The sequence below is a fragment of the Equus asinus genome, chromosome X (assembly GCF_041296235.1).
Source record: "Equus asinus isolate D_3611 breed Donkey chromosome X, EquAss-T2T_v2, whole genome shotgun sequence".
Classification (NCBI taxonomy): Eukaryota; Metazoa; Chordata; class Mammalia; order Perissodactyla; family Equidae; genus Equus; species Equus asinus.
In genome coordinates this window covers 124666789-124694194 of record NC_091820.1, presented here as the reverse complement: position 1 = coordinate 124694194, position 27406 = coordinate 124666789, and the positions used below count along the sequence as shown (strand labels likewise).

The 27406-nt window shown below is 41.2% G+C and overlaps 1 protein-coding gene across 1 annotated transcript in view; it reads right to left on the bottom strand.

The window, feature by feature from the left end:
- Positions 1-372: 372 nt before the first annotated feature.
- Positions 373-27406, bottom strand: part of ADGRG4 (adhesion G protein-coupled receptor G4) — a 91500-nt gene continuing 64466 nt past the window's right edge. The window contains 10 exon segments of the mRNA XM_070501792.1: positions 373-449; positions 5978-6142; positions 7080-7181; positions 12325-12605; positions 15249-15327; positions 18670-18938; positions 20793-20914; positions 23339-23442; positions 25131-25176; positions 26371-26490. Coding sequence (XP_070357893.1) covers positions 373-449; positions 5978-6142; positions 7080-7181; positions 12325-12605; positions 15249-15327; positions 18670-18938; positions 20793-20914; positions 23339-23442; positions 25131-25176; positions 26371-26490 — 1365 coding nt within the window.

The window sequence follows — 27406 nt, the reverse complement described above, 5'->3', positions numbered from 1 at the left end:
TTGGCTCTCAGGGCAATAAGGGCACTGATTTTGATTTTTTTCCTTTTAGAATGTGAACACTTAGAGTTTTTGAAACAAAATGTCCAATGCTGTAGAACTTTCTCCCCTAATATATCATAACTCTAGGCTCAAATCTTATCTAAAATGAGAAACTATAACAACGAATAGGAGAATTATTCTGATTTTAATATTCACTAAATGCTATCTCATTCTGCCCCTTCCAAAATAATATTTAGAATATGAAGTTGGAGCAGATGGCGTCACAAATTCAACATTTTTCCCAATCTAGGGGTGAAGGGAGGTGGGTCTCTCTGCTGGGAATTATTGAAGAAATCTTTGTTTGTGAATGGAATTCATTTTTAATTCATCAGGTTATATTCTTCTCACACAAGTAGGCACAATTTCACAACTCAAGGGAGAGAAACAGTAGGGATTGTCATCAAAATGATCTGCATTAAAGAAAAAAAGAACATTTTCAGCCATGGCATTGGGGACTTTGCACATAGTAGGAGCATAAGAAGTTTTTTTTTTTTTTTAAGATTGGCACCTGGGCTAACAACTGTTGCCAATCTTTATTTTTTTCCTGCTTTATCTCCCCAAAGACCCCTGTACACAGTTGTATATCTTAGTTGCAGCTCCTTCTAGTTGTGGGATGTGGGACGCCACCTCAACGTGGCCTGACGAGTGGTGCCATGTCCGCGCTCAGGATCTGAACCCTGGGCCGCCGCAGCGGAGCGCGCAAACTTAACCACTCAGCCACGGAGCCGGCCCCAGAAGTTTTTATCAAATGAAGGAATGAATAGAGGAATTAGAAAGGAAGTGAAAGTTATGGTGCTTTCCTTGGATAGTTTAGTATGAATCTGGGATGGATTAATTCATCCTAACGGCACTGTTTAGGCAATTACAGGTGCATGTGTTCTTCCTGCATTGTGAATAACAGGCTATGTTATTCAAAGTAACCTTAGCCTAGGGGGAGATATTCATGGACAAACCATGGAGTCCTTCACGAAGAGACAATATAAAATGGTAACACACATAGCTATATCCCATATGAGTTTGATATTCTTGTTCTGAAGGTTTAGCTGTTTCTCAAGACTGAGGGTACCCAGTGGTATAGAGGGTGTAATTTTTCATTCTGTGCTAATGGAATCGAGCTTCTGGCTGCCACAAGTCTGATGGCAGCATCCAGATTGCAGTTTTAGAACTGTGGTCCAAGATGCTGGACTACTTGCCCTACTGGCTGCGTTACTGTCACAACTGATGAGCATTTTGATGCTGGCTGCAGGCCCCTGGGCTCTCCAGGTCTATGGCTCGGTACAGCAACATTCAAAATCCTGTACATGGTATTTGCTACTGGTCTTCCAAAGAAAAATATGTACATTTGGGCTGTAGATGATTTGCCACTGAAACAATATCCCCTGGGGACAGCAGAGAAGCCAATACTAACTAACCCTCTTGAAAAATATTTCCCAATCAGCCCCAACTATTATCTGCTAAGGAGCTTCCATAACTCAAGCCCTCTATCTGCCATGGTTCCCCAGTGCCTCCATATGAGCATCAGAACCTATCCACAAGTTAGCTGGCCAGAGTCTGAGGGATGCTTTGGCCAGCGAAAGACTTTCTCCATATGCGCCAACTTTCCCATACAGAAATGGAGACTGAGACTCTATACACTAGTCAACCAGCCTAACTGGAAAAAAGTGTTGCCTCACACAGTCCTGAAGCTGGTAGGCACTTTGGAGATTGCCCATCCTAGCCCCCTCATGTTGAGGGTAGAGAAAATGTAGCTCCAAGTAGGGAAGTGATGTGCCAAGGTCACAGAGTTAGTGACAGAGCTTGGACTCAAGCCAAAGCCTTTGGACTCCAAGTTTGGTGCTTTTTTTTACCTACCACGCTGCTTCTGGATTGGCTGCAACCCTTGGAAACAGAACTGTTGTGTGGAGCCAACATAATGAAAACTACAAGTGGATAAGGCAGTTCTACCACCAGCTCTGAGAAGGTGGGAGAAGGACTACAGCCAGGCCACCAAAGGTGTTCTCTGTGTGTGAGCCGGAGTCTACTTTGGTCTTTAAGAAAGGAAACCAAAGGCCACCGCACCACCATCTAGATGGAAGTACACAACACAGAATCATCACAACATCAACTTGAGTTCTTAAGTTCTTGCTCATTTTGCCTTTCGCTTTACTTTTGACCTTTAGACCAATCCTTAACCTGCATTTTTCCTCCCAACACCACCTCCACCTCAACATCTGTCTCTGTACCTAGAAAGTGGGCTTCCTATGGAAGAAGGTGAGCATCTAAGAGTGGTGTGCAGCTCGGCGGGTATTTTTGGTGGGGTGTGATGAGCACTAACCCGAGAGCCAGGAGACCTGAGTTCTGGCCCCAGTTCTGCTGCTGATGGGCTGAGCGACTGTCCGTAAGGTGTTTTCCTTTTCCTGCTTAAGGTTCCTCATCTGTAAAATGAGGGGATTGTACTAGACAATGCCTAAAGTTCCTTCTGCTTTTTTCTTTTTTTTTTTATTAGTGTAACATTGGTTTATAACATAATATAAATTTCAGGTGTACATCGTTATATTTTGATTTCCATGTAGGTTACATCATGTTGACCACCCAAAGACTAGTTACAATCCATCACCACACACATGTGCCTAATCACCCCTTTTGCCCACCTCCCTCCCCACTTCCCCTCTGGTAACCACCAATCCAATCTCTGTTTCTATGTGTTTCTTGATCGTTGTTTTAATCTTCTACTTATGAGTGAGATCATATAGTATTTGACTTTCTCCCTCTGACTTATTTCACTTAGTATAATACCCTCAAGGTCCATCCATGTTGAAACAAATGGCCGGATTTCATCGTTTCTTATGGCTAAGTAGTATTCCATTGTGCATATGTATACTGCATCTTCTTTATCCATTCGTCCCTTGACGGGCACCTGGGTTGTTTCCAAGTCCTGGATATTGTGAATAATGCTACGATGAACATAGGAGTGTATGCATCTTTATGCATTCGTGTTTTCACATTCTTTGGATAAATACCCAGCAGTGGAATAGCTGGATCACATGGTAGATCTATTTGTAATTTTTTGAGGAATCTCCAAACTGTTTTCCATAGTGGCTGCACCAGTTTGTACTCCCACCAGCAGTGTATAAGGGTTCCCTTCTCTCCACATCCTCTCCAACAATTATTGTTTCCTGTCTTGTTAATTATAGCCATGCTGACGGGAGTGAGCTGATATCTCATTGTCGTTTATGTTTGCATTTCCCTGATAGTTAATGATGTTGAACATCTTTTTATGTGCCTGTTGGCCATCTGTATATCTTCTTTGGAGAAATGTCTGTTCAGATCTCTTGCCCATTTTTTAATTGGGTTGTTACTTTTTTTGTTGTTGAGATGTATGAGTTCTTTGTATATTTGGATATTACCCCCTTATCTGATATATGGTTTGCAAATATCTTCTCCCAATTGTCAGGTTCTCTTTTCGTTTTGTTGATGGTTTCCTTTGCTGTGCAGAAGCTTTTTAGTTTGACGTAGTCTCATTTGTTTATTTTTTCTATTGTTTCCCTTGGCCGTTCAGATATGGTACTTAAAAATATGCTGCTAAGACGATGTCAAAGAGCGTACTGCCTATGTTTTCTCCTAGAAGTTTAATGGTTCTAGGTCTTACGTTCAAATCTTTAATCCATTTTGAGTTTATTTTTGTGTATGGTGTAAGATAATGGTCTACTTTCATTCTTTTGCATGTGGCTGTCCAGTTTTCCCAACACTGTTTATTGAAGAGACTTTCCTTTTTCCATTGTATGTTCTTGGCTCCCTTGTTGAAAATTAGCTGTCCATAGATGTGTGGGTTTATTTCTGGCTCTCAATTCTGTTCCACTGATCTGTGTGTCTATTTTTGTGCCAGTCCCATGCTGTTTTGGTCACTATAGCTCTGTAGTATATTTTGAAATCAGGGAGTGTGATACCTCCAGCTTCGTTCTTTTTTCTCAGGATTCCTTTGGCTATTTGAGGGTTTTTCTTGTTCCCTATAAATTTTAGGATTCTTTGTTCTATTTCTGTGAAAAAATGTTGTTGGAACTTTGATAGGGATTGCATTGAAACTATAGATTGCTTTAGGAAGTATGGACATTTTAACTATGTTAATTCCTCCAATCCAAGAGCACAGAATATCTTTTCATTTCTTTGTGTCTTCAATTTCTTTCAACAATGTTTTGTAGTTTTCAGTATACAGATGTTTCACTTCTTTGGTTAAGTTTATTCCTAGGTATTTTAGTCTTTTTGTTGCAATCATGAATGGGATTGTATTCTTAATTTCTCTTTCTGCTACTTTGCTGTTAGTGTATAGACCATATTCATTTATTTTTCTGAAAGTTTTTTAGTGGGTTCTTTAGAGTTTTCTCTATATAAAATCATGTCATCTGCAAATGGTGACTGTTTCACGTCTTCATTTCCAGTGTGGATCCCTTTTATTTCTTTTTCTTGCCTGATTGCTCTGGCTAGGACTTCCAATACTATGTTAAATAAGAGTGGTGACAGTGCGCATCCTTGTCTGGTTCCTGTGCTTAGAGGGATAGCCTTCAGTTTTTCTCCATTGAGAATGATATTAGCTGTGGGTTTGTCGTATGTGGTCTTTATTATGTTGCGGTACTTTCCTTGTATACCCATTTTATTCAGAGGTTTTATCATAAGTGGATGCTATATCTTGTCAAATTCTTTCTCTGCATCTATTGAGATGATCATGTGATTTTTATTCTTCATTTTGTTAATGTGGTGTATTATGTTGATTGATTTGCGGATGTTGAACCATCCCTGAATCCCTGGAATAAATCCCACTTGATTGTGACGTATGATCTTTTTGATGTATTTGTTGTATTCGATTTGCTAGTATTTTGTTGAGGACTTTTGCACCAATGTTCATCAGTGATATTGGCCTGTAATTTTCTTTTTTTGTGTTGTCCCTGTCTGGTTTTGGTATCCGGGTAATGTTGGCTTCGTAGAATGAGTTAGGGAGCTTCACCTCCTCTTCAATTTTTTGGAAGAGTTTGAGAAGGATAGGTATTAAGTCTTCTTTGAATGTTTGGTAGAATTCACCAGGGAAGCCATCTGGTCCTGGACTTTTATTTTTTTGGAGGTTTATGATTGCTGTTTCGATCTTCTTACTGGTGATCAGTATATTCAAATTCTCTATTTCTTATTGATTCATTTTTGGAAGGCTGTATGATCCTAAGAATTTATCCATTTCTTCTAGATTATCCAATTTGTTGGCATATAGCTTTTGATAGTATTCTCATAATCTTTTGTATTTTTGAGGTGTCTGTTGTAATTTCTCCTCTTTCATTTCTGATTTTATTTATTTGAGCCTTCTCTCTTTTTTTGTTGGTGAGTCTAGTTAAAGTTTTGTCAACTTTGTTTGTCTTTTCAAAGAAGCAGCTCTTGGTTTCATTGATTTTTCTATTGTTTTTTAAGTCTCTATCTCATTTATTTCTGCTCTGATTTGTATTGTTTCCTGCCTTCTAATCTTTTGGGCTTTGTTTGTTCTTCTTTTTCCATTTCCTTTAGGTGCACTGTTAGATTGTCTACTTGAGATTTTTCTTGTTTGTTGAGGTAGGCCTGTATTGCTATAAACTTCCCTCTTAGAACTGCTTTTGCTGTATCCCATAGATTTTGGCTTTTTGTATTTTCATTTTCACCTTCTGTTTTTAACAGTCTGTGACAATTGTTTTAATTATCCATGGATTTTTTTGGATCTTCAGTCTCTTCTCTCTTCCGTTATTCTAATAGCCTACCAGATTTATACAGACTAAGTTCACTAGGTGCTTCTATACACACTTTCTCAGCCAAGAATGAACCCAGGTATATACATGCACATGTGCATTTCCTTCTGAGGAGGCAATATTTCCCAAGACCATTTATGTAGCTTCACATTCATTCAATATCTCTGAGACATCAGTGCAGGCGACATAGCATTTTCTCTCACCATTTGGGAAGCTCATTTGTGAAGGAGTGCCTTGTGCGGAGCCTAAAGACTTGAAAGTGGAGCTAGTTGCAGTTGACTTGAGGGATGGTGTCAACAATTTTTGCTTGAAGGTTTTCTTCAGTCTTTCCTTTTTATACCCAATATTTAGCCCATACCTGCTGGCATCTGAAAAGACACCAAAAATAGTTAAAAACATAAACCTTACTAAATTCTACACTTCAAATGGGTAAATTATACCTTAAGAATTTTGTTAAAAAGTATAAAGCCCGATGTACAGAGTGTTCATTCTGGGTATCTCAAGGAGTCAGCTTTTCTATGAAGTTGTAAGAAGTAAGTTTGAACTGTAATGTATGCTACAGGCAAAGTCAATTCACTTACCAAGGATGCCTGCTTTCCCTAGAGCCTGGCACAGGGGCCAGCAGGTTACTGACATGCCCAACATAAAGGAGCAGGATCTCTGTGCTACTTATAGAATCTTTGAGTTCAAGCATTGCCTTCTCTAAAGGAAATAGACTGAGCTTTGCATTGAGACTGAGTGAAGCTGCCTGAATTGGATGGAGGAGCCTTTTGATACATAGAAAATCAATTTGCCTGGACTGGAGACATCCTCAGAGGCAACGTCAGAGTCCTCTACATTTCCCACTGTGCAGGAAAGGTCCTCAGTCCGTGTGGGAAGCCCACTAGCTGGGCATCCTAGGGATGCTGCAAGTTCTCTCCATCTCCACCATCACTCCTTGCTTCCCACAGCCACTCAACCCACTGTTGGCTACGGGCCAGAAAGACCCTGTGACTCAGTGCGTAGAACACAGTAGGCACTCAATCAATGTTCTTTAATTGAATTGAGACTCAGTAGACAGCAAGGGCAAGCAATCCAAGGAATTTGGGCCAAAAGAGAAGCTTTATTAAGTTAAAATATGGCCCAAATCACATCTTTCACCTGACTTCATTCATCTCGGCTCAAAAGTACAAATCATTTTCATGACATGAAAACAGCCTCCATTTTGATGTTGATGCTGTATGAACTCAAATCAGGAGACAAGTTAATCTGATGAGTTTTGTAAAACCTGTAGAATTCAAAACCTTACCCAAACTGACATCTTACCAGAAGAGTCACTCAGTCGAAACCACCTGCAACAGAGGTGTATCTGCCACTGCTCCCGGACACTCTCCTTCATTGCACAGTGGAATACAAAAATGAGGAATCCTAAGCCAGGAAAAGAAGGTCAGTCTTTTTCAGCTTCTTTCATTCTGTCACCAATGCTCACACTCAGGCCTGCTGTTGTCATCATTAATACCTCTTCTAAGGAACCCCAGGGTCATTACTGACTTTCTGCGCTTATCTTTCCAGCCTCCCTCCCAAAGTCAGTGATGGCAAAAAGGTCTCAAGACTTCATGTTAACCACAGTATTCCCCCTGGGCTGCTGTCCATCCTGGAGCTTGAGAGATGAGGCCTGCAATGGGAGCTAGCCTCTGAGACGGTTCTCAACGATCCCCACATCTTGGCATTCACATCCTTATGGAGTCTCCTCCCACATTGTACCAACAGAATATGGCAGAAATGATGGTGTAGTCACTTCCAAGATTAGTTTATAAAAGACATTGTGGCTTTCTCTCTCTCCCTATTATCACTTACTCTGAAGGAAGCCAAGTGTTATGTCTTAAAGACACTCTGACAGCCCTGTAGAGAGGACCACATGGTGAGGAACTGAAGCTTCCAGTCCACGGCCGAGTGAGTGAGCCTTCCTGGAAGCAGATCCTCAAGCATCAGTCAAGTCTCCAGATGACTGCAGCCCGGCTGACAGCTTGACTGCAACTCCATAAGAGACCCTGAGCCAGAACCACTCAGCTAAGCTGCGCCTGAATTCCTGACCCTCCGAAACCATGTAAGATAATAAGTGTTTGTTGTTTTAAGCTGCTAAAATTTGGGAGTAATAACACAGCAATAAATACCTAATACACATGTTCTTTGGCACAATTACACTGTGTGGAAATCATGAATTCGGTGCCCTCAATTTCTACTGCCAGCTCTGATTTTTGTCCTGCAAGTGAGGAAGGGGTGCTAATGGTATCCACTAGCAATTTTGGCCATTTCTCATCCCCTAAGTCTAAAATATCTTCTTGGGGGATGAAAGTAGGACTCATGATGATCCTTATTGCAAATGCCCTGGAACGCCAATTGGATTTCCTAAAGTTTGGAGGTGAAATTGTCAACAGCCTGGCTTTTATTTATGGTCCATGCTAAAAGTCTTTATTCACAAAGCCTTTCCAGATGCCTCAAACTGAAACTCAGCTTTCCCACTCCTGAGCTCCCATAGCACTTTGTTTCTTATAACGTTTGCCATGTTTAGCCATATTATTCTCCATGCACTGCCCATCTCTCCAGCTAGCTGTCAAGTCTTTGAGGGCTGAGGTAGCTTTCTCTTCCGTCTTTATATCATTTCTCCCTTTGCCTCCAGTATTCTGTGTAGCAGCTCAATAGATGTTTGTTGACTTGAACTCCAAAGCCCTTAACACACAAACTCTCATGGCTTTCTGCAACCTTAGTGATATCTTCTTGGGCCTCAAAATATTTCTTTTGGTCCAAGTGCAGTTTGGAAACCTTTCTTCTCTATATAAGGTTCAGCTTGCCTCCTCATTGGCCAGTTGTTCTGAAGGTAAATGATTAGTGATGGATTGGAGTGGTCTTAACTCATTGCAAGGTGAGCACGAGTCACTAGTAAATGCCCCCAAAGCTCATTTAAGCCAGGGAATTAGTGGAAGTAAAGAATCTTGCATGAGGAGAGTAAGCATCTCCTGCCATTCTGCCCTGGTTTAGCCCTTCCTCCTACCAGCACCAAACTGAGTTTGGGAGGCTTTGTTTTAAGAAGATGATAACAAGTAGAAGTATTCAGGAAGAGAGCAAACAAGAATAGGGATGGACTTGAGGAAAGGCTGAAAGAGCTGGGGTGCTGTAATTTGGATAAGAGAAAACTTGGAGTGTGGAATATAGGGTGAGGAGAGATGGTAGCTACAGTCACAGATCTGAAAGGCTGTCAGGAAGAGGATAAGCTAGGCTTGTTCTGTGTAGTTGTCAGGTTGGAACTCAGAGCAATGGGAGGAAGCCACAGAGCAACCGTGTAATGAAAAGTCAAGCTAGTCTTCACTAAGCAATGACTGTGTCCTAGGCATTGTGCTATTAGTCTCATTTTTACAGATGAGAGGCCTCAGAGTCCAAGTCTAGTAAACTTGACCGAGTCACAGAGCCAACATTGATCTGGCAGCCTCAGGACTGAACTCAGGCAATCTGAATGCAGAGCCCAAGGTCTTAACCACTGCACTATGCTACCCTCAGGAAAGGATGACCCAGATAAGATTAAGGGCTGAGTAGAAGTTACAATAGCAATCATGTACAATATGTAAATTTATCTAATCAACATGTTGTTTGCCTTAAATTTACACAAGGTTGTATGTCAAATATATTTCAATAAAGAGAAGTTCAATGCTCTGCTTTATGAAATGGTGAGCTCTGTGTCTCTGGGAAGTTTGAGGTAGAGGCATGTGACTTCTGTCACTCACTGGGAAATTGGATTGGGAAGCTCTTCATTCCCAGGTCCCAGCCCTGAGACTCTCTGATTCTGGATGGGAGGCAGCAATCGGGAGGCTAAACGGAATGACATGTTTCACTATGTCCCCTGAGGGCTTTATCTTCATTTGTAACCAAACAACACTGGTGATGAATCTGGCAGCGTTCACTCTTTTTCTGAGCAGCAGCCACCTGGAAGTTGTTGCAGCCACCGAATGAGAGCAAACCCCCATCTCAGAGCAGCTAAAACCTCTCCATCTTCAGCGCAAACAAGGGGCAACAGTGGCGACAAGCACCTATGGCTGCTCTGATTTCCTGCATGGGGTTTAGTTCGTTCTCAGGCTTAAAGGTTATTCTCTGAATTCCAATGAGCTGCCTGCCAGCTCTCCCTCTCTGCCTGACAGCCTTCTTTTTTCTTTCCAATAACAGATTGATCTGCTTACTCACTAGAACATAGGCATGCGGGAAGATGTCAGGTTTTTGTCACCTGCATTTTTATTTGTGCGTCCCTCCTTCAGAAATGGCTCATCATGGGCATAATTTTTTCACACCTGACCACAGGGCAGCCCCTTTCAGCCAGAATTGCAAACTTGCCATCTGTCTTTTAAATGGCTAATTTGTTAACTCGTTTCACTGCATTCTTGTTTTGACTATTTGGGGTGTGTATGTTTGTGTGTGCAACTTGAGTTTGAAACTCAGGGCTCTGAAAACACCCTCTCTGCAAGATGGCACAGTCTATCTTGTAGGTGGGACTAGCAACTAGAAATGCTTGGTGATTGATTGACATAAAGCATGTCTGACAGACAGACAGCTCGGCTCGGTTGATGCTGGGTCTACAAGGCTCTGGTTTCGGTTCTTGGGAGGTCCTCCTTGGGATTCTGCTTCTGCCAATGTAGGCTTCCTGCTTAGGTACTAGCAGTCCCTTCTACCATAGGAATGGAGCTCGCTGTTTTGAAAACACCTCTCCCCGCTTTAAGCTCTAAACTGCTTTGCTTTCCTGTTTTTTTTTTTTGTCAGCTTTCCCTTTCACCCCTCTTTTCATAGGGTAAGTGTGTTCCTCCTCAGAATTAGTGAGCCAAGAGAAGCCTGGAGTTATTGCTGAGGAAAAAGTCTGCACGGGCACCTGGCTCCTAATCCACTTCTCTACACATTCTACACCAAGGCTGGTTGGTTCTTAAAGCATGCTACAGAGACCAGGGTGTCTCAGCGTAGGCCAGGTAGGTCTGTCAATAGGGAAAGTATAGAACTATTACCAGGGCCTCAGTCAGCAATGCAGGAGACAACCAAGTGCTGCCAGCCTCAAAAAGCGAACCAAGCGAGAGGGGCATGGAGAGCTCCTAAAAATGTCATCCTCACCACCAGAAGGCAGAAAGTAGGCATGCGGGGGAAGAACAACACATTTTGTGTCTTTTTGCATTGCAATCCGAATATGGCTAGATCAGGTTGGCAGAATCTGGTGGGACAGAAAGTTTCAGTTGATACACTTCATTGCTCTAAAATGAGATGGTTGCTTGAATAATAAGACATGAGGGCAAAAACTGCGCCTGATTCTAGATTGCTTCCCCATCTCTCTGCAGCACCTTGCAAATGCCTGGCATATAACTGCACACCAATTAATATTTCCCAAGCTTCCTCAAGGGTTAATAACCACAATGACAAAGTGTTCTGAAGTGTTTTTAAATGCTGGGTTAAAACGAATCTTTGAAGGTTTTTCTCCCCCAGCAGAATTCCTCAGACCTTGACCATTCTAATGTATATTGTGCCATTTCAAGAATGGGGGAAGGGGGGCCAGCCTGGTGGTGCAGCAGTTAAGTTTGGCGGCCTTGGGATCGTTGGTTCGGATCCCAGGTATGGACCTACGCACCGCTGGTCAAGCCATGCTGAGGCAGGCATCCCACAAATAAATTAGAGGAAGATGGGCACAGATGTTAGCTCAGGGCTAATCTTCCTCAAGCAAAAGGAAAAGAGGAAGATTGGCAACAGATGTTAGTTCAGGGCAAATCTTCCTCAGGAAAAAAAAATGAACATCAACAATTACTCACAGGTATATTAACCAGATCCCTTGCTTTTACTTATCATGTCATCTTGGCCTACCATTTAATCATTTCCTCATCATTTGCTCCTTTCACCAGAAAACAGGAATGAGATTAAAGAGCTATAGAGCCATTCACTTAGGCTCATCTAACTCAACAAGTTGTGGTGACTTTTTCAAGGTTGATTTGTAGCAAAACGAAGACTAGAACCTTGGCCCCTTGCCTTGGTCCACTGCTTTTTGCTCTTTACCTTTGTTCCTCGATGACTCTGTAATTTCCTAGCCTGGCTCTTTCCCACAGTATTAGGATATCTAATGCAGCCAGAGTCTATGTGGTCAAAAGTTTAATGTTTCTACTGTCCAATAATTGCTATGTTCAACTGGATTGTGCATTTCGAAATGTCAACATAAGTGTGAATCTGGACACCTATGAGCAGAATGTGTTGATGTAATGAATACTGTAAGAAGTATTGTGAAGCAGCATTTGATATAGACATTGCCAGTTAACTAGGGTTGGGTTAGCTATCTAGGCTTCTCTCTGCATCCCTGAGTAAGAGAGAGTGGGCTCATTTAATGAAGCCCTAGCATCTAGCTAATGTTTCCAATGGCTGCCTGTCAACTCATTGACAGCAGAAGCCTCTTGGAGTATCCTCTCCTCCTCCAAAACCCTGAAAGGTGAGATTATTTTCTAAGGCAGCAAAAGCTTTGGTGGAGGTCTAGCTAGCCACAGAAAGTGCAAAGAACAGCAGTTACCTTGCAAAGTGTTAAAAATGGCAAAAAGATACAAGAAAAAGATCCTCACAGGTCCCCAGGCAAAAAAGGCAAACCCCCAGGTGAGGCCAAGTAAGAATGTCAGGCTTGTTGTGCCTTTGAGATCATGCAGGATCATCTTCTGCCGAGTCTTCTGGCTATGGGCTTTCATGGAATTCAGTTTGGCAAAAACAATGCAGAACATGGAGAGATTCATGAGAAAGATGAAGCAAAAATAAGCCACAACTGAGATGTAAAAGATAGAATCGTCTTTAATCCAACAACTGCAAGAGACAAAGAAGAGAAGACCATTGTGAGGTAGAGAAACATAAACTCCTATTTTTCAGTAAGACTCTGAAGATCACCTAGTCACAGTTTCATTTCACCTGAGAACACCTAGACCTAGAGAGACGAAACAACTTGACACAGTTCATTCACACTCACTAGGGGCGGAGCTGGGACTAGGAACTTAATCTCCTGAGCCCCACTCCAGGGTTCTTTCCAGTGCCTAATTAGAAATCCTAGAGGATATTTCTGCCCTATATGTGCAGAAACCTCTCAATCCAATTTCCTAGAAGGCTACTGTCTTCCTCAACAACAGAAGAACAAATTATGTATTTCCCCCCAAAGTGGCTCTCCTCCCCCATGTCTTACACCTAAGCTTTTATTTGAGGGATGAATTCCGCTTTTCATGATAAGTATCACAGTAAAAGGACAGTAAGCAATGACTGGCTTTTCTGAATGCTGTATCAAACAATGATAAGATTATCAGAGTTAATGAAAATGCAACAAAAAAGCACAGCTCTCGTTGCATTGCTTTAAAATATGATGTATATGTTAAACGTCCCACCACATTTACAGGTTAGGACTACAAAAGGCAATACTGGCCACTGGATTGATTAATGGCTCCACAGTTTCTATTAAAGAAGAAATATGTGAGCCAGCCCTGATGGCCTAGCTGTTAAAGTTCAGTGTGCTCTACTTCAGTGGCCCAGGCTAAGCTACTGGACGTCAAACCACACCACTTGTCTGTCAGTAGCCATGCTGTGGGGGTGGTTCACATAGAAGAACTGGAAGGATTTACAACTGGGATATACAACTATGTACTGGGGCTTTGGGCAGGGAAAAAAAAGGGAGGAAGATTGGCAACAGATGTTAGCTCAAGGCGAATCTTTCTCAGCAAAAAAAAAAAAAAAAGAAGAAATGTGTAGTGATCCCTATGAACAAATATTTTAGCCAACATCATTTCCAATTACTGGAGGCATCACCTCTGATTTTTGAACATAGACAAGCTTCATTAATTTAATCGTGTGTCAACTTAGCTGAGATCTCTTTTCCAGAACCAAGAAAATCCCTTGTGGTCACATTGTTCATGTTGGTGTGGATACTTGCATGTATTTGTGAGTTTGTGTGTACTGGGAGGGGGCGAAAAAAGCATTTAATTTCCCTAATAGAGACTAATACTTAGGGTTCCTTGAATATCATCTTCAGCCTTAAAGAAGGATATAGAAAACTCTTGAAAAGTGGCAGAGCTATATGTTTGGATGGAGAATCATCTCCTAAACATATTGTTAAGTATCAAAAAGTGTATCTCTACCCCTTAGGTAACAAAGTGTGCAAGAGAATATGTATGCAAATTTGATTGCTGGTAATAAGAGTTGCATCAAGGGAGATAAGCTGGGTAGCTGGGGTTGGGACTGGGGCTTACTTTTCATCCTCTACCCTTTTGTACATTTGAATTTTGTACCATGTGCATGTATTACTTCTTCAAAATATAATTATTTTTCAAAAAGCTCTTAGAGCAATCTACCTCTTACTAACCAACGCACATATGAAAGGGCTCTACTCAGGGCGAGTGGAGTTGGTTTTGTTCTTGTTTTTTCTTTTGCTTTTGATCTTTGAAGAACCACCATTAGACAGACACTAGGGATCCTTTAAGCCACAAAACAGGCAAGGAGGGAGGACAAAGGAGGAGATGAGAAGGAAGGGAAGAGAAAAGGGAGAGAAAGAAAGGATAACAAGGAATTATAATTAGACGGCATCTGCTGGAAAGGGCAATATAATTTTGACCTTCTGGAAACTGTCATCTCAATATGAAAGACAGAGGAGTCTCGGGGGCAAGACCTCCTACGTTTCACGCCAGTCTGGTGGGAGGGAAAATCTATAGCAAAAAATAGCTTGGGAGGCAACGATAAAGAGAATAGATATGGGTATGTAAAAAAGAATCAGAGTGTGAAATGAGACTGTGCAGTCTAAAGGACTACATGGTTACTACCTACAGGTCTGTAAAAGAAGGTTCTAGAGAGGTGGGGCAAAGTGAATGGCTAGTCTCTTGTGGCTGTGGATGAGAGAACCAAAGAGATGGGTTTATATGTTAAAAAGAAAAGAAAAAGAAAGAAAGAAAAGAATGTCTAGGACAACAAAGCTGAGCCAATTTGCAAAGGAAAGTGGTGGAGTCGTCTTCAGGGGAGAACTTTGTTGTTGAAAGGTAGAAAATGTTTTCCAACTCATCTCCGTATTTCCTTATAGTGGCCACTCCAACTCCTTCCACCTTCTGTGAGCTTTCTAATCATAATCACAATAGCTGCCAGTTATGTAGCACTTACCAGGGAACAGGCCACATGATGAGCACTTTATATATATGATGTCATTTTAATTTACGCACAACACTGAGAGCAAACATTATTATACCCATTTTCCAGAGGAGGAAATGGAAGTAAGAGGTAAGGTAACTTGCCCAAGGGCATAAAGAGCCCAGGCACCTGACCATTATGTGAGTGTGCACATGACTGTGTTTAGATCAGAAAGACTGAGGCTGAGTCCTCCCTAAAGTCAGAGTCAAGACTAAGCCCTAGGCCTGGAACACCCCACCGTTCCCTGATGGTCAAGAGCATCACCACCTGAGAAGCAGAGATGCTGGTACTTACAATGGAGTCTTTGAGCTCTGAGTTCCATACAGATCTCTTTTCACACTGACTATAACTGCCACCATGATTGCTGGGATTCCTAGAGTGAGGAAGCAAGCCAAAGGCATCCCATTAGGAAGCGGGGGAGAGATCCTGATCAATGAATGTGGGCACTGATACATTAAAACACTTTAAATGAACCACAGATGTGCGGGCATCAAAATACCATTGTTTGCAGAATGTTTGTGAATTCTTCCAAGTGAAACATTTCTAGGAGTTCCCCAATCTGCTAAACTAGACAGCATGCCGATGGCTCCAATACAACGCCCACTGGTTATTAAAAATAGCTCAAGTGCCGAAAAATCAACTTGGCAACAGAAATATCTCGTTCATCGGAATATAAGTTCGCATCAAGCATTTCTTCTCAGATGATGGGCCGCCACTTTTTCTCCCTTTCCCTCACTTCCCAGTGTCTTTATGTCTAGGTCACCTTGGAGGCAGGGCACAGGCAATCATCAGCAACCTTCAGTGCCTTTCTGACAGGGGAGCTGTTTCCACACTCGTTACTAGTTTGACATTTTGACTAGATCGACCAGTTAACAACCAGTCAATTCAGCCAGACTATAATAAAGCAATCAGTTCGGTCTAAGTGGTCAAACGTGACATGAGTATAGATACAGGGTTTAAAAATCCAATTTCACGTACATTTGCAAAACTTAAACGTTTTCCTTGTTTCTAACAATGCATTGCTCCTAAACTAAGACCGTTACACCCGCACACATTTTAAGCATTTTGTAAGATATATCCAAAGCTGTTCCGAACCCCAGAGTGCCGAGTATGTGTGTCCTATTCTGTCATAAACTGGACAGTCCCTTCCAATGTGTGCATCACACCTAACACAGTGCCTAGCAATAATGTAGATGTTTAAGAATATACCTGTTGGAGGCCAGAAGGGAGGGGTGGACGGAGGCCTCACATTTAGGATGGAAGTTGTGAGGCAGTCTCTAAGCTGTGTTTACACTTTGATAATTAAAACAAAAAAGATCCCTAGCGCTTACCAAAAAGAAGGTGGACAACACTATTGCCTTGGGCCGGGATTTAGATAAAGGAATAAAACCTTTTCAACAGGTTGCTTTGGCATTAGGAAGATAGAACTTCAAATACAAACAGATGCCAATATTTATTTTCCTTACAGTTGATTGCATTTGTCTAATATTTATTGATTTAATTTTTTAATTGAAATATAATTGACATCCACTATCCCATTAGTTTTAGGTGTACATCATGGCGATTCAATATTCATATACATTATGAAATGATCACCACGATGAGTTCAGTTGCCATCTGTCACTGTACAAAGTTATTACAATATTATTAACTATATTCCCTATGCTGTACATTATTTAAATGCTCTGAAACTCCCTGTAGCGGGACAGCTCTGCAGTGGCTCCCTGGCGACCTCGCAGGTATCCACGTAGACTGAGTAGGCAAAGGCTTGAACAGCAGCTGATTTGAATGTGGGCAGAACGCCTTGTGATCTTCCACGAATTCAAGAAGACGGCAGGCCAGTGAGGAGGTGCTCTGAGGCTATCTCCTTCTCGCCTGCCTCTCCTCTGGGAGGCTGTCAGGACACTGTCTCTCATCGCCTCCCAGGTTCTGAGGCAGTGTGGTGCTTTGCACCCTACCCCCTCAGAACAGAACTGTGGAATATAAAACCACATAGCTTCAGTTTCGAACTGGCTCCTCCGCAACAGGGAATCCCACAGCTCGTGTGGCAGCCATCTGTTCCCTTTTGTTTTGGTGTCGTTCTTTATAGTGTGTGGGACAAGGACTTGGGAGCTGGCACCTTTAGCTACTCTTCCTTTCGCCGCTATGGAAGTAATCAACTGAATCTGAAAGTGGCTCGTTGTATCTTTACTGGTCGAGCCAATCAGCCCTTGGCCTTGGCTTGAGTGTGTACTTGACACCCCCCAAGTTCTTCCTGCCTCCAAGTACCAAGCCTTAGCCTTTCCTGCCTCTCCTTGTACCCCAGGAAGTGTGTGTGGAATGAGAAGATCAAAGAGGTAAGAAGCATGCTCTGGGGAACACCAACATTGAAGGAGGAAGGGTCTGAAAAGGAAGCCGAGAATGAATAATGACGAGGGAGAAGGAAAGCCAGGATTGAGTGCTATTTACAGCCCCCCCCACAGTCAGCCATACGGGGGTTATCTACTTTCTGGATTATTCATGAAGACTCTTCCACAACGTTTTTCAATCTTCCAGTTGACTGGAGGTGAGGGCTGCCAGGCATAAAGCGGAGTGTATTGACTGCTTTTGGCTCTGTGTTTCTGATGGATTCCAAAGTGTGCAAAAACAATTTTTGCGATTATGCTTTGTTAAGCATTTGCCTGTCTTTGCTCCCTATATTAGCGTGGATAATAGCACTGACTGCGTACCCAATGAAAACATGTGCTATGTTAATGAACTCACTAAAAGGATGGGTAGCTAATTGGGAAGCTATTGTCTTCACAAAGGCAATGGAAGATAAAATCTATCTTCCTATGTATCCTAAGCATCCCACCCAGTGTGCATCTCCTATGTGGCCAAGGCATTTTGTGAATTCAAAATCTGTCTTGAACAGGCAAAGGGTGGGGGAGGAGCTGAGCTGTGTCAGTTAGAAATACAGGAAAGCAAACCAAAGAAATGACATTTAAATTAGGAAATAGTCTTGCTGAGGCTCATTTCTGCCCCCTTCCATAGGGCAGCAGTGAGAGTGACAGTCATGAGGGGTGGTAAGAATCAGGGTGTGTCTGGGTGAGCACGATGTCACACATTGCAAGTCCTTTCCCTGTCCCTTAAATCAGGGGGTTAGATCAGATGGAGTGAAAGCCCAAACTATGGAGACAGACTCCCTGGTTCAAATCCCAGTTCTGCTACTTGCTAGGCTGTGTGAGTTTTGGCAAATTACCTAATCTCTCTGTGCCTCAGTGTCCTCATCTATTAAATGAGAATAATGATGAAGCCTTTCCCATAGAGACATTGTGAAGATTAAATGAGTATGTAAAGCTCTTAGAACAATGTCTGGCACATGTAAGCACTACCTAAGTGTTGGCTGCTGTATCAGTAAGTATTTGTTGTGACTATAACTTCTACAAAGGGAAGGATAAAATCTGACAGGTTTACTCCCATAGATCCAGCATTTAGCTGAGTACACAAGCAGGTGTTTATAAATATTTGTGAACTAATCCCTCCCCATAAAGTTTAAAAGTTGAATTTATAGAGCAACATAGGCAGAAGAAGGGATGCACACCCAACCTCAGCGAGGTAGTTCTTAATTCCTTACCTATGATAATAACAGAATTTGGTCCCCAATAATTTGTCTAATAGAGCTAGAATTAGAAAGACACACACAGGCTTTTAAGGTTTTAACATAGGCATCGAGGACAATGGCAGATATACTTACCCCAACCAACTAGGCAAAATTTAAGGATATAATTGGGAATGTATACATTGAAGACTTGGACTAGAGCAAAATACATGTGGAGCGCCTCCAGGCCCATCCAAGTCAAAGAAACCAGCAGGAAGTAATGAAGCACGACTGCGGCTGTGATGCAAAGTCCCTCCTTCTGAAATGATGACGACCAGGAATTGACCAGAAATACCAGGTTTAGCATCAGTAGTGCTGTGCACAGGTTGATCAGGATTTTGGAAGGATGATCTTTGCGAAGTTTGCTAAAAGAAAAGGCAAGATGTTTAGTTAGGTAGGGTCTCTATTTTTAATGAAGCGTTGCCACATCTTATTTGCATAACGAGTGAAAGAATGAAAGAACTGCCTGTTAAAATTAAATTACTCATGGTACCTTACAAGTACTGAATTTTAGAGTTCCCCACCCTCTTTCCAAATTGAGTCAAAGTATCCTAAATATAGTGACCTTCACTAACAGGAGTAATAATAGCCTCTCTCAATTAAGCAGTATCCCCTTTTTTTTTTCTTTTTCTTTTTCTCTTTTGGAGAGAAGGAAGGAGTTTCCTGGATAGTACAATTCTGTCTTCACTCCTTCAGCAGACTCAAGGCTGGATCTACATATGACCGAAGAGCAGGATGACCATGAAAACCATTTCAAGTATTGGGTGTTTCCAAAGATTCAGACATTTGGCATCACTAAGTGATCACAATTGTACTTTGTGGAAACTGACCCAGTATTTTCCAAATTAAATATGTATATTTCCTTTTCTTTTTCATTTCTAATAAATAATTCTTGATTTAAATTTTGCAATTTTAATTTTGTGTGTGTAGGTTTTATTAAATCGAGGTAAATAGTAAAGTACACAAGTCTTAAGAATGTAACTCAGTGAATCTTTTCATATGAATACACCTGAGGAACTTCCACCCAGATCAAGCAATAGAATGTTTTCAACATCTCAGAAGGCTCCTTCATTCCTTCTCCCATTCAATACCCCCCACTAGAGTAACCAATATTCTAAATTCTATCCCCATAGATTTAGTTTTGCCTGAACTTGGAATTTCATATAAATGGAAGCATACAGTACGTTCTCTTCTTTTTCTGCTTCCTTTGCTAAACTCTATGTCTACGAGATTTAGATATTATGTTCCATTGTATAGAAGTTCATTCATTTTCACTGCTGTGAAGCATTTCATTTTATGAATATACCACAATTTATGCATCCAGTCAACTGTTAATGTACATTGGAATTGTTTCCAATTTGGGGCCATTATCAATGAAGCTGCTGTGAATATTCTTGTATATTGCTTTCAGTGGCTATATGCACTCATTTCTCTAAAATAGTGAAATTTCTGGGTCAACAGCTAGATATATATTTGTGTTTAGTGGGTATTGTCAAAGAATTTTCCAAAGTGTCTGTGCCATTTTTGCATTCCCACCAGCAGTGTGTAAGAGTTTCCGTTGTTCCACATCCCTGTTGACACTTGCTATTGTCAGAATTTTTCATTTTAGTCATTCTGGTAGGTGCGTAAAAGTATAATTCTGGTTTTAATCTCTGAGGAGTAATGATGTTGAAAACCCCGTGATGTACTTATTAGCCAGATGGGTAGGATTTAGGGCTAGGCATGGATATCCTCTTTTGTGAGGTGCCAGTTCAAATCTTTTACTTATTTTTACTTGTATTGTCTGTCTTTTGCTTTTGATTTGTAAGAGTTTTTTATATATTTTGCATACAAGTCTTCTGTCAGATATATGCATTGTGAATATCTTCTTCCAATCTTTGATCTGCCTTTTCACTTCTTAACAGTGTTGTTGAAAGAAGTTTGTAATTTTAATGGCCCAATTTATCAACTTTTTCTTTTATGGTTAGTGTTTTTGTATCCTCTTAGAGAGATCTTTTCCTATGCTAACACTCTTGCTTTTTTAAAAATCCAGTCACAATCTTTTTTTTTTTTAAGAGGAGAATTGGTTGTTGTTGTTGTTTTTTTAACCTGTTCACTTCATAACCTAATGGATCTGACTTCTTCCTATTGTGATGAATAGGAAACTTTGTATGAAGTTAACATGGTTCCAATGACAGCAGCATCCACCAAACCAAATTAAACTTACTCTATCAACTTACTGAAAGGCTATGTACGTCACCACTGCAACTCCCAGGAAAATGGAGGAGATTCCACATCCAATGTATGTTATAAGCACTAATATCCGTTCATTCACTGCATCCACTGCAGACCTGGATAAATCCTAGGGAATGCAATGTGTTGTATTTTATACATTCACCAGAGCAAGTTTATGGTAAAATGCTTCCAGTGCCCATTAACGGGAGGTTCCCAGGATGTGTAGCATCTCTGCTATTGCTCTTATAAAACCAGAGTATGCAGATGGCTATATGATAAGACCGTATATTGTTTGTTGAGTGTGTCTGGTGCGACTCACTGTGTACAGGGCCTGAAGAGCCATCAACAGCACTGGAAGAACATTTAGTCCTTGGTTTTATTGTCATTAACATGTTCCACACTTAAAATATAACCAAACTAATAGATGTGAATTTGAGATGCAAAGTGAATCATTATCTGAACTGAGCGTCCCAAAACACTACACAGAACATCAAAAAAAAAATGTTCCTTTCCCTTAGACCTTACATAACTTTCATAAAATTAAAAGACAAAATGGACCTTAGGGAGCACATAATCCAGTAGTTCTTAGCCTGAGGACCATAAAAGACCCAAAGGGGCATGCAAAATTATTTGAATATATGTGTACATTTTTCTGGGAAGAAGGTCCATAGCTTTCATCTGATGCTTATAGAAATTCATGACTCATAAAAGGTTAAGAAGCGCTGGTCTACCCTGGTAGTTCTCACTGGGAGCGATTTTACCCTTCCCCCAGGGATATTTGACAATGTCTGGAGACATTTTTGGTTGTCACAACTGGGGAGGATGCTACTGGCATCTGGCGGGTAGAGGCCAGGGATACTGTTAAACATCCTATAATGCACAGGACAGCCCCCCAAAACAAAGAATTATTTGGCCCAGAATATCACTAGTGCCAAGGTTAAGAAATCCTGGTCTGCTCCAATCTTTCACATTTTAGAAGACAACTCTAAGGTCCAAACAAGTGAAACAACCTGACCAAGGTCACACAGGTAGTTAGTGACAGAGCTGGAACGTGAGCCCTGGTCTTTTGACTCCTACTGTAATGTTCTACCCAATTTGGAGGGAGCTAAACAAAGTTCTTACAATTCAATGAGCATCAGAGGAGCATCTCTTATTTATTGAATAGATTTTGTAAAAAAAACAAAAAACAAAAAAAAGAATAGAAATATAGAACAGACTCTCAGCCTTCACAGAGCTTACCATTAGCAGGAGAAACAACTCATGCATGACACATTCAGATAAAAGCGTACGATAATATATAATAAAGTAACTTAAAAGAACTAAGAAAGTACTCAGGGGCGGGTAGAGAAGAAGGAACACATTTAAGAGCTGTTTTGAAGGAAAACTCAGCAAGTCCCAATGTTAGGGAGGACCAGCGGGAACAAGGGAAACTATAGTTAAGGAGAACTCTGAGGCTCTATGCCTGGATATGCGAATTAATGAGATAACTCTTGTTTGGTTAAGTACTACAAATGTTAAAAAAAAATACCTCTTCCCCACACTGCAACTTGACAATAACTATTAAAATTAAAAATTATAAGGACCATACCCTTGTGGTACATATATACAATGGAATACTACTCAGCCATAAAAAAGGACAAAGTTGTCCCATTCACAGCAACGTGGATAGACCTTGAGAGTATTATGTTGAGTGAAATAAGCCAGACAGAGAAAGATGAACTCTGTATGACTCCACTCATAGGTGGTAGTTAACATATGGACAAAGAGAACTGATCGGTGGTTGCCAGGGGAAAGGGAGGTGGGGGGAGGGCACTAGGGGTCAAGTGGTGTACCTACAACATGACTAATAATAATGTACAACTGTAATTTCACAAGGATGTTAACTTTTATAACCTTAATAAAAACAAAAAATTATAAGGACCATACCCTTTAACCCAGCAATTCAACTTCTGTCAATTTATCCTATAGAAATACTTACATCAGTGTTAGAAGATAAATGAATAAAAATGTATATTACAACATTGCTCATAATGGAGAAAAACAGTAACAACTAAAATGCCTACTTAGGGTGGATTGGTTAAATTCATTGTGTTAAATTGTCAGAATGGAATACTACAAAGGTGTTTTAAAAATTTAAGTAGATGGATATGTATTTGCCTGAAAGGTGTCCAATATATATTGCCAGGTGAAAAATAAGTGGTAAAAACAGTGTAAATAACTTGATCCCATTTTTATAAAACAAAAACATGTTAATATACACATAGGAAAAGAATCTGAGAGAATATACATGAAGGTGTTAAAGGTGTTAATTTCTTGGGAGGGGAATTATAGGGACCTTTTCTGTAATGTTTGAATTTTGAGCAGCAGGCATTAATTTTATAAGGAGGAAAATAAATATTTGCTTCAATCTGCTCTACTTTGGTTGAACAAAGTGGGACTTTTTCCACCCACATGCCATTTTTCCATTCCTTAGTTCACATGTATATTCCTGGTCTGTAATTTAATAAAAGTTGTCAAAATTCTATGAAGGAGTGATTAAGGGAAAACTTACCATTAACACTCCAAAATGGGTGAGGTGGTCACACTGGCAGATTGTGTGATTTACGTTTGTTTCCTTTACTTTACAGCCTGATGAATTCCATCCACCTCGCCCATCTGCAGGAGACAGAAGGGAATTTCAAAGCAATTTTGTTTTTCTCAGAAATATTTAACTTTTTGTTATATGCACCTTCTGAACGTGTGTTGTAATTTTCATTGTTTGTTAAGACAGCAAGATAGAGGTATAATTGAACACGGAAATTAAGTCTAATAGGCTAAATTGACTTGTTAGGAACTTTGTGAATGGCATAACTTTGGCTCTTACTTTTCCTGCTCTTGTACTTCTACAGATTAGGACAGACTCTTACCATGAACAGCAGTCCCGCCGCCATGCTGTGGTGACAGAGTAAGGACTGTTTTTGAAAGTAGCACAAATAGGAAACAGGTATTTCTTGAACTTTTTGAAGGACATGAGCTATGGAATACAGTCTGACACTTGAGCCAACTCAGTGGCATTGCAATAAACATCTGAAACAACTAATTCAACCCAGAATTCAAATGGTCTCGAATGCTTTACACTCAAGCCAGATCATGTTCTGGAGGTCCTTAGGGCCAAGGAAAGCCTCTGGTCTACTGGACACCTGCCTCGTTTCTCACTCCTGAGCATATTCATGGTTCTAGAATCAACTCTCAGACTTCCATAACCTGCAGGTCTCGAGTAGTAGACCAGGTGTAGAGTCGAACCTCCAGGGTAGCACTAGACCAGAGTGCTTATCCTAGGGCAAGCAGCTAAGTGTGCTCAAAGTTTGTCCATCCAGGATAATTCCATAGATCCCAGAGGTTCTGGATTCATGGACAGAGGGGTGGGAGCAAAGGGTGACCTGGGAGGAGCCCAGCAACTGGCATTAATGAACACACGGATCAACTTCTTGAGGCTGTGAGAGACAAAGCTCATCATTTTATCCTAGGAGACTTGGAGGGGTGTAGGAAAGGAACAGTATTCCCACATCCCAGGGAGTTGAATGGGAAGAAAATGTCCCTTTCTCCCAGAATTCCAAGGATACTAAAAAGGGAAAAGTTGCCAAGCAGAGCTTCTACAGGTGGAAGGACTGGTCACATAGCCACTCCTGGCATGCCAGGGGAAATTGATTCTGTGTGGGAATTCTCTGAGATTTGGCGATATCCCTGGAGATTCCAGTGGAGATGGCAAGCCTAAGAGGAATCTGTTCAGTAACCCTGATCCCCAGTCCTTTCCATTCTCGTCCCTAAAGACTCATACCTAGCCAAGCAGGAAGGACCCTGAGAGACCAACCAGGAAGTCTTATGCCCTCAATGAAAAGATAAAAAGATTGGGGCTCTAAGAGAATAAATGGACTATCCACGGTCACACAATCAGTCTAGAAGAAATGAGGGGAAAAAAGGGAAGGAGATAGTAGACATTGCAAATCTCCATGGGAAAGCACAGATCAAGAGCCAGATGTTCACTCCTCAACTTTCTTCAAACAGCTCAAGGCTGCTCTGCACTAGGTCTTCCAAATTTTCTTCCAATCTTGCCTATCCCTGAGTTGTGTGATTTTTCTGATCTCCCAGATAAGTCTCTTACCAAAAAGAAAGGTTTAAACTCGCATTCCCTAATTAGATATAAGACTCATATTTGGATTTTGGTCAGTCAGAGTTCTCTCTAGGCTCTGATAAGATAGTAGCTTCAATATAACTCCCTCCCATCCAACTGCCGAATAGGAAAATGGTCAGGGGCAAAGTCTTGTTGAGAGCCAAAGACAAAGCTTGCTAGGAATAAAACTTACTGTTACTCCCAAAGTCCCAAAAGGCACAGTGAACTTGATCGTAATTCTAGATAAAAGAAAAATCAGAGGTGAAATACCTTTCCTTGTGATAGTTCCCACACAATGACAACTACACCCGTGTTTTTTTCTCAATGTTTTTCAAACAGTAGACACACACACACACACACACACATACACACAGACCATTTGTGAGTTGTTTTTAAGACTCAACCCAAGTAACTTGGGGTTTACAAGTGAGAAAATAACATATTAATGCATGGTGATCTGGCACATGTCCTTTAAAATGTTTGGTAACAGGAATTTGCCATACCCTCCTGGTGCAAGGCCCAAGAGGAGGCTGTGGATGGCTGGCGCCCGTCTGATGTGTGGTAGGTACGCCTTGTGGAAGTTGGGAATTTGGGGCTCACAGCTGAGATCAAGCCTTGTAGAGTGAAGGTTGGCTGCCTCCTCATTAAGCCTGGTGAGCATTCCTGAGAACTCACCAGCTCCCACAATCTTCAGGGAACTGGAGGCAATGAGAAATTGGTCATTGGGGGATGCTGGGAGGGCTGTGGCCCCAGTGGGAATTGAGAGATCTTAGCCATTTGTCATGTTTCATTTGGTATCTGGTTGTTTTTTTTTTAAGTTCCCTCTCCCATTCTTCCTTCTTCCCTTCTAGAATAAGATCTGTGAAAAAGATGCTGTACCATATGGTCTTTTAGATTGGGAATAAAGGAAGCTATTAAGACGTCACACTGGACATACATTACCATCAAAGAATGGCATAGTAGTTCGTTCTTATACTGCAGCTAAATTTGATCATTTAGTAATATATACCTTATGTTATGCCATATGACTATAGTTTTAATCCTTTGGTGATAATTAATACATATTTTAATGTTCTTCATGGAAATTCAAAGGATAAAAATTTTCAATTATTTCAAATTAAATTGTTTGCCTCACTCAAAAATAAATGGAATTAAATATCATTTAGTGTGATGGAACAGCTAAAACATCCACCTGCCCCCGATCACTCCTCAGCCAATCTGTCACAGTGCTAGAAACCCACCATCAGTTACCCCTTTAGGCTAAGGCATTATTTCTAGAAGGCCCCAATTACAACAAACCTCTGCTACCTAGAATGGGACAATCTTCATTAAGTCTTAGAATCACATCTGTTAACTAGGCAATTACTTTTAACAGGAAAATCATGGAAGAGTTCCGAGGCCTTTTTATTCTGACATGCAAATGGATATGTTACCTGGTTGCCTTCAATGTGCTGCAGAGTAATAACCACTGGGTCAGGCAAGTTTTGAATGGATGTATCTGAAAGGCTGGCACTCACAACATATGTGGTTAATGATTTAGTGACGTTTTTGATCTGTAGATGAAACATGTAAGAAAGAGGGTTCAAGTTCTACATTTCTAATTTCTTGCGTGTTAATAATCTAGAATTTTGAAGTGCTACACATTAGGTACTGAAATATGGAAAATAAAATCACAAGCTAAGGGGCCGGCCCCATGGCCGAGTGGTTAAGTTCGCGCGCTCTGCTTCGGCGGCCCAGGGTTTCACCGGTTCGAATCCTGGGTGCTGACATGGCACCACTCGTCAGGCCATGCTGAGGCAGCGTCCCCACATGCCACAACTGAAGATACACAACTATGTACTGGGGGTGCTTTGGGAGGAAAAGGAAAAATAAAATCTTTAAAAATAAAAAAAATCACGAGCTAGGAAGAAATTTTTAATTTTTTTATTTCTTTGAGGAAGATTAGCCCTGAGCTAACATCTGCTGCCAATCTTCCTCTACTTTATATGTGGGATGCCTGCCACAGCTTGGCTTGCCAAGCGGTGCCATGTCCACACCAGGATCTGAACCGGTCAACCCTGGGCCCGCCAAAGCGGAACGTGGGAACTTAACCGCTGCGCCACTGGGCCGGCCCCCAGAAGAAATTTTTAAAGGTCGTTTAGCTCATCTCCTGTCTTCACATAAGGTCTCGATTATGCCAAGCTAGAACAGTTCATTAATCCACCCATGCATCCAGATATCTACCCAAGAAGCATTGGTTTTGCTCCTACTACTCAGGACTGCGCTGGCAACAAAGTGAAACTATTCCCTACTTTGATAACTCTCTGGACCCTGACATTTCACAACTTATCCCGGTTCTAACTCTCAACCATCCTTACTTACTTTTAGGGGACCCCTCCTTACAAGGAACATAAATCCATCACGTGTTAGTTATAAACCACTTCCTGTTCCATCCTCGCTGGAGATGGAAGCAGTTGATTAACATGCGGC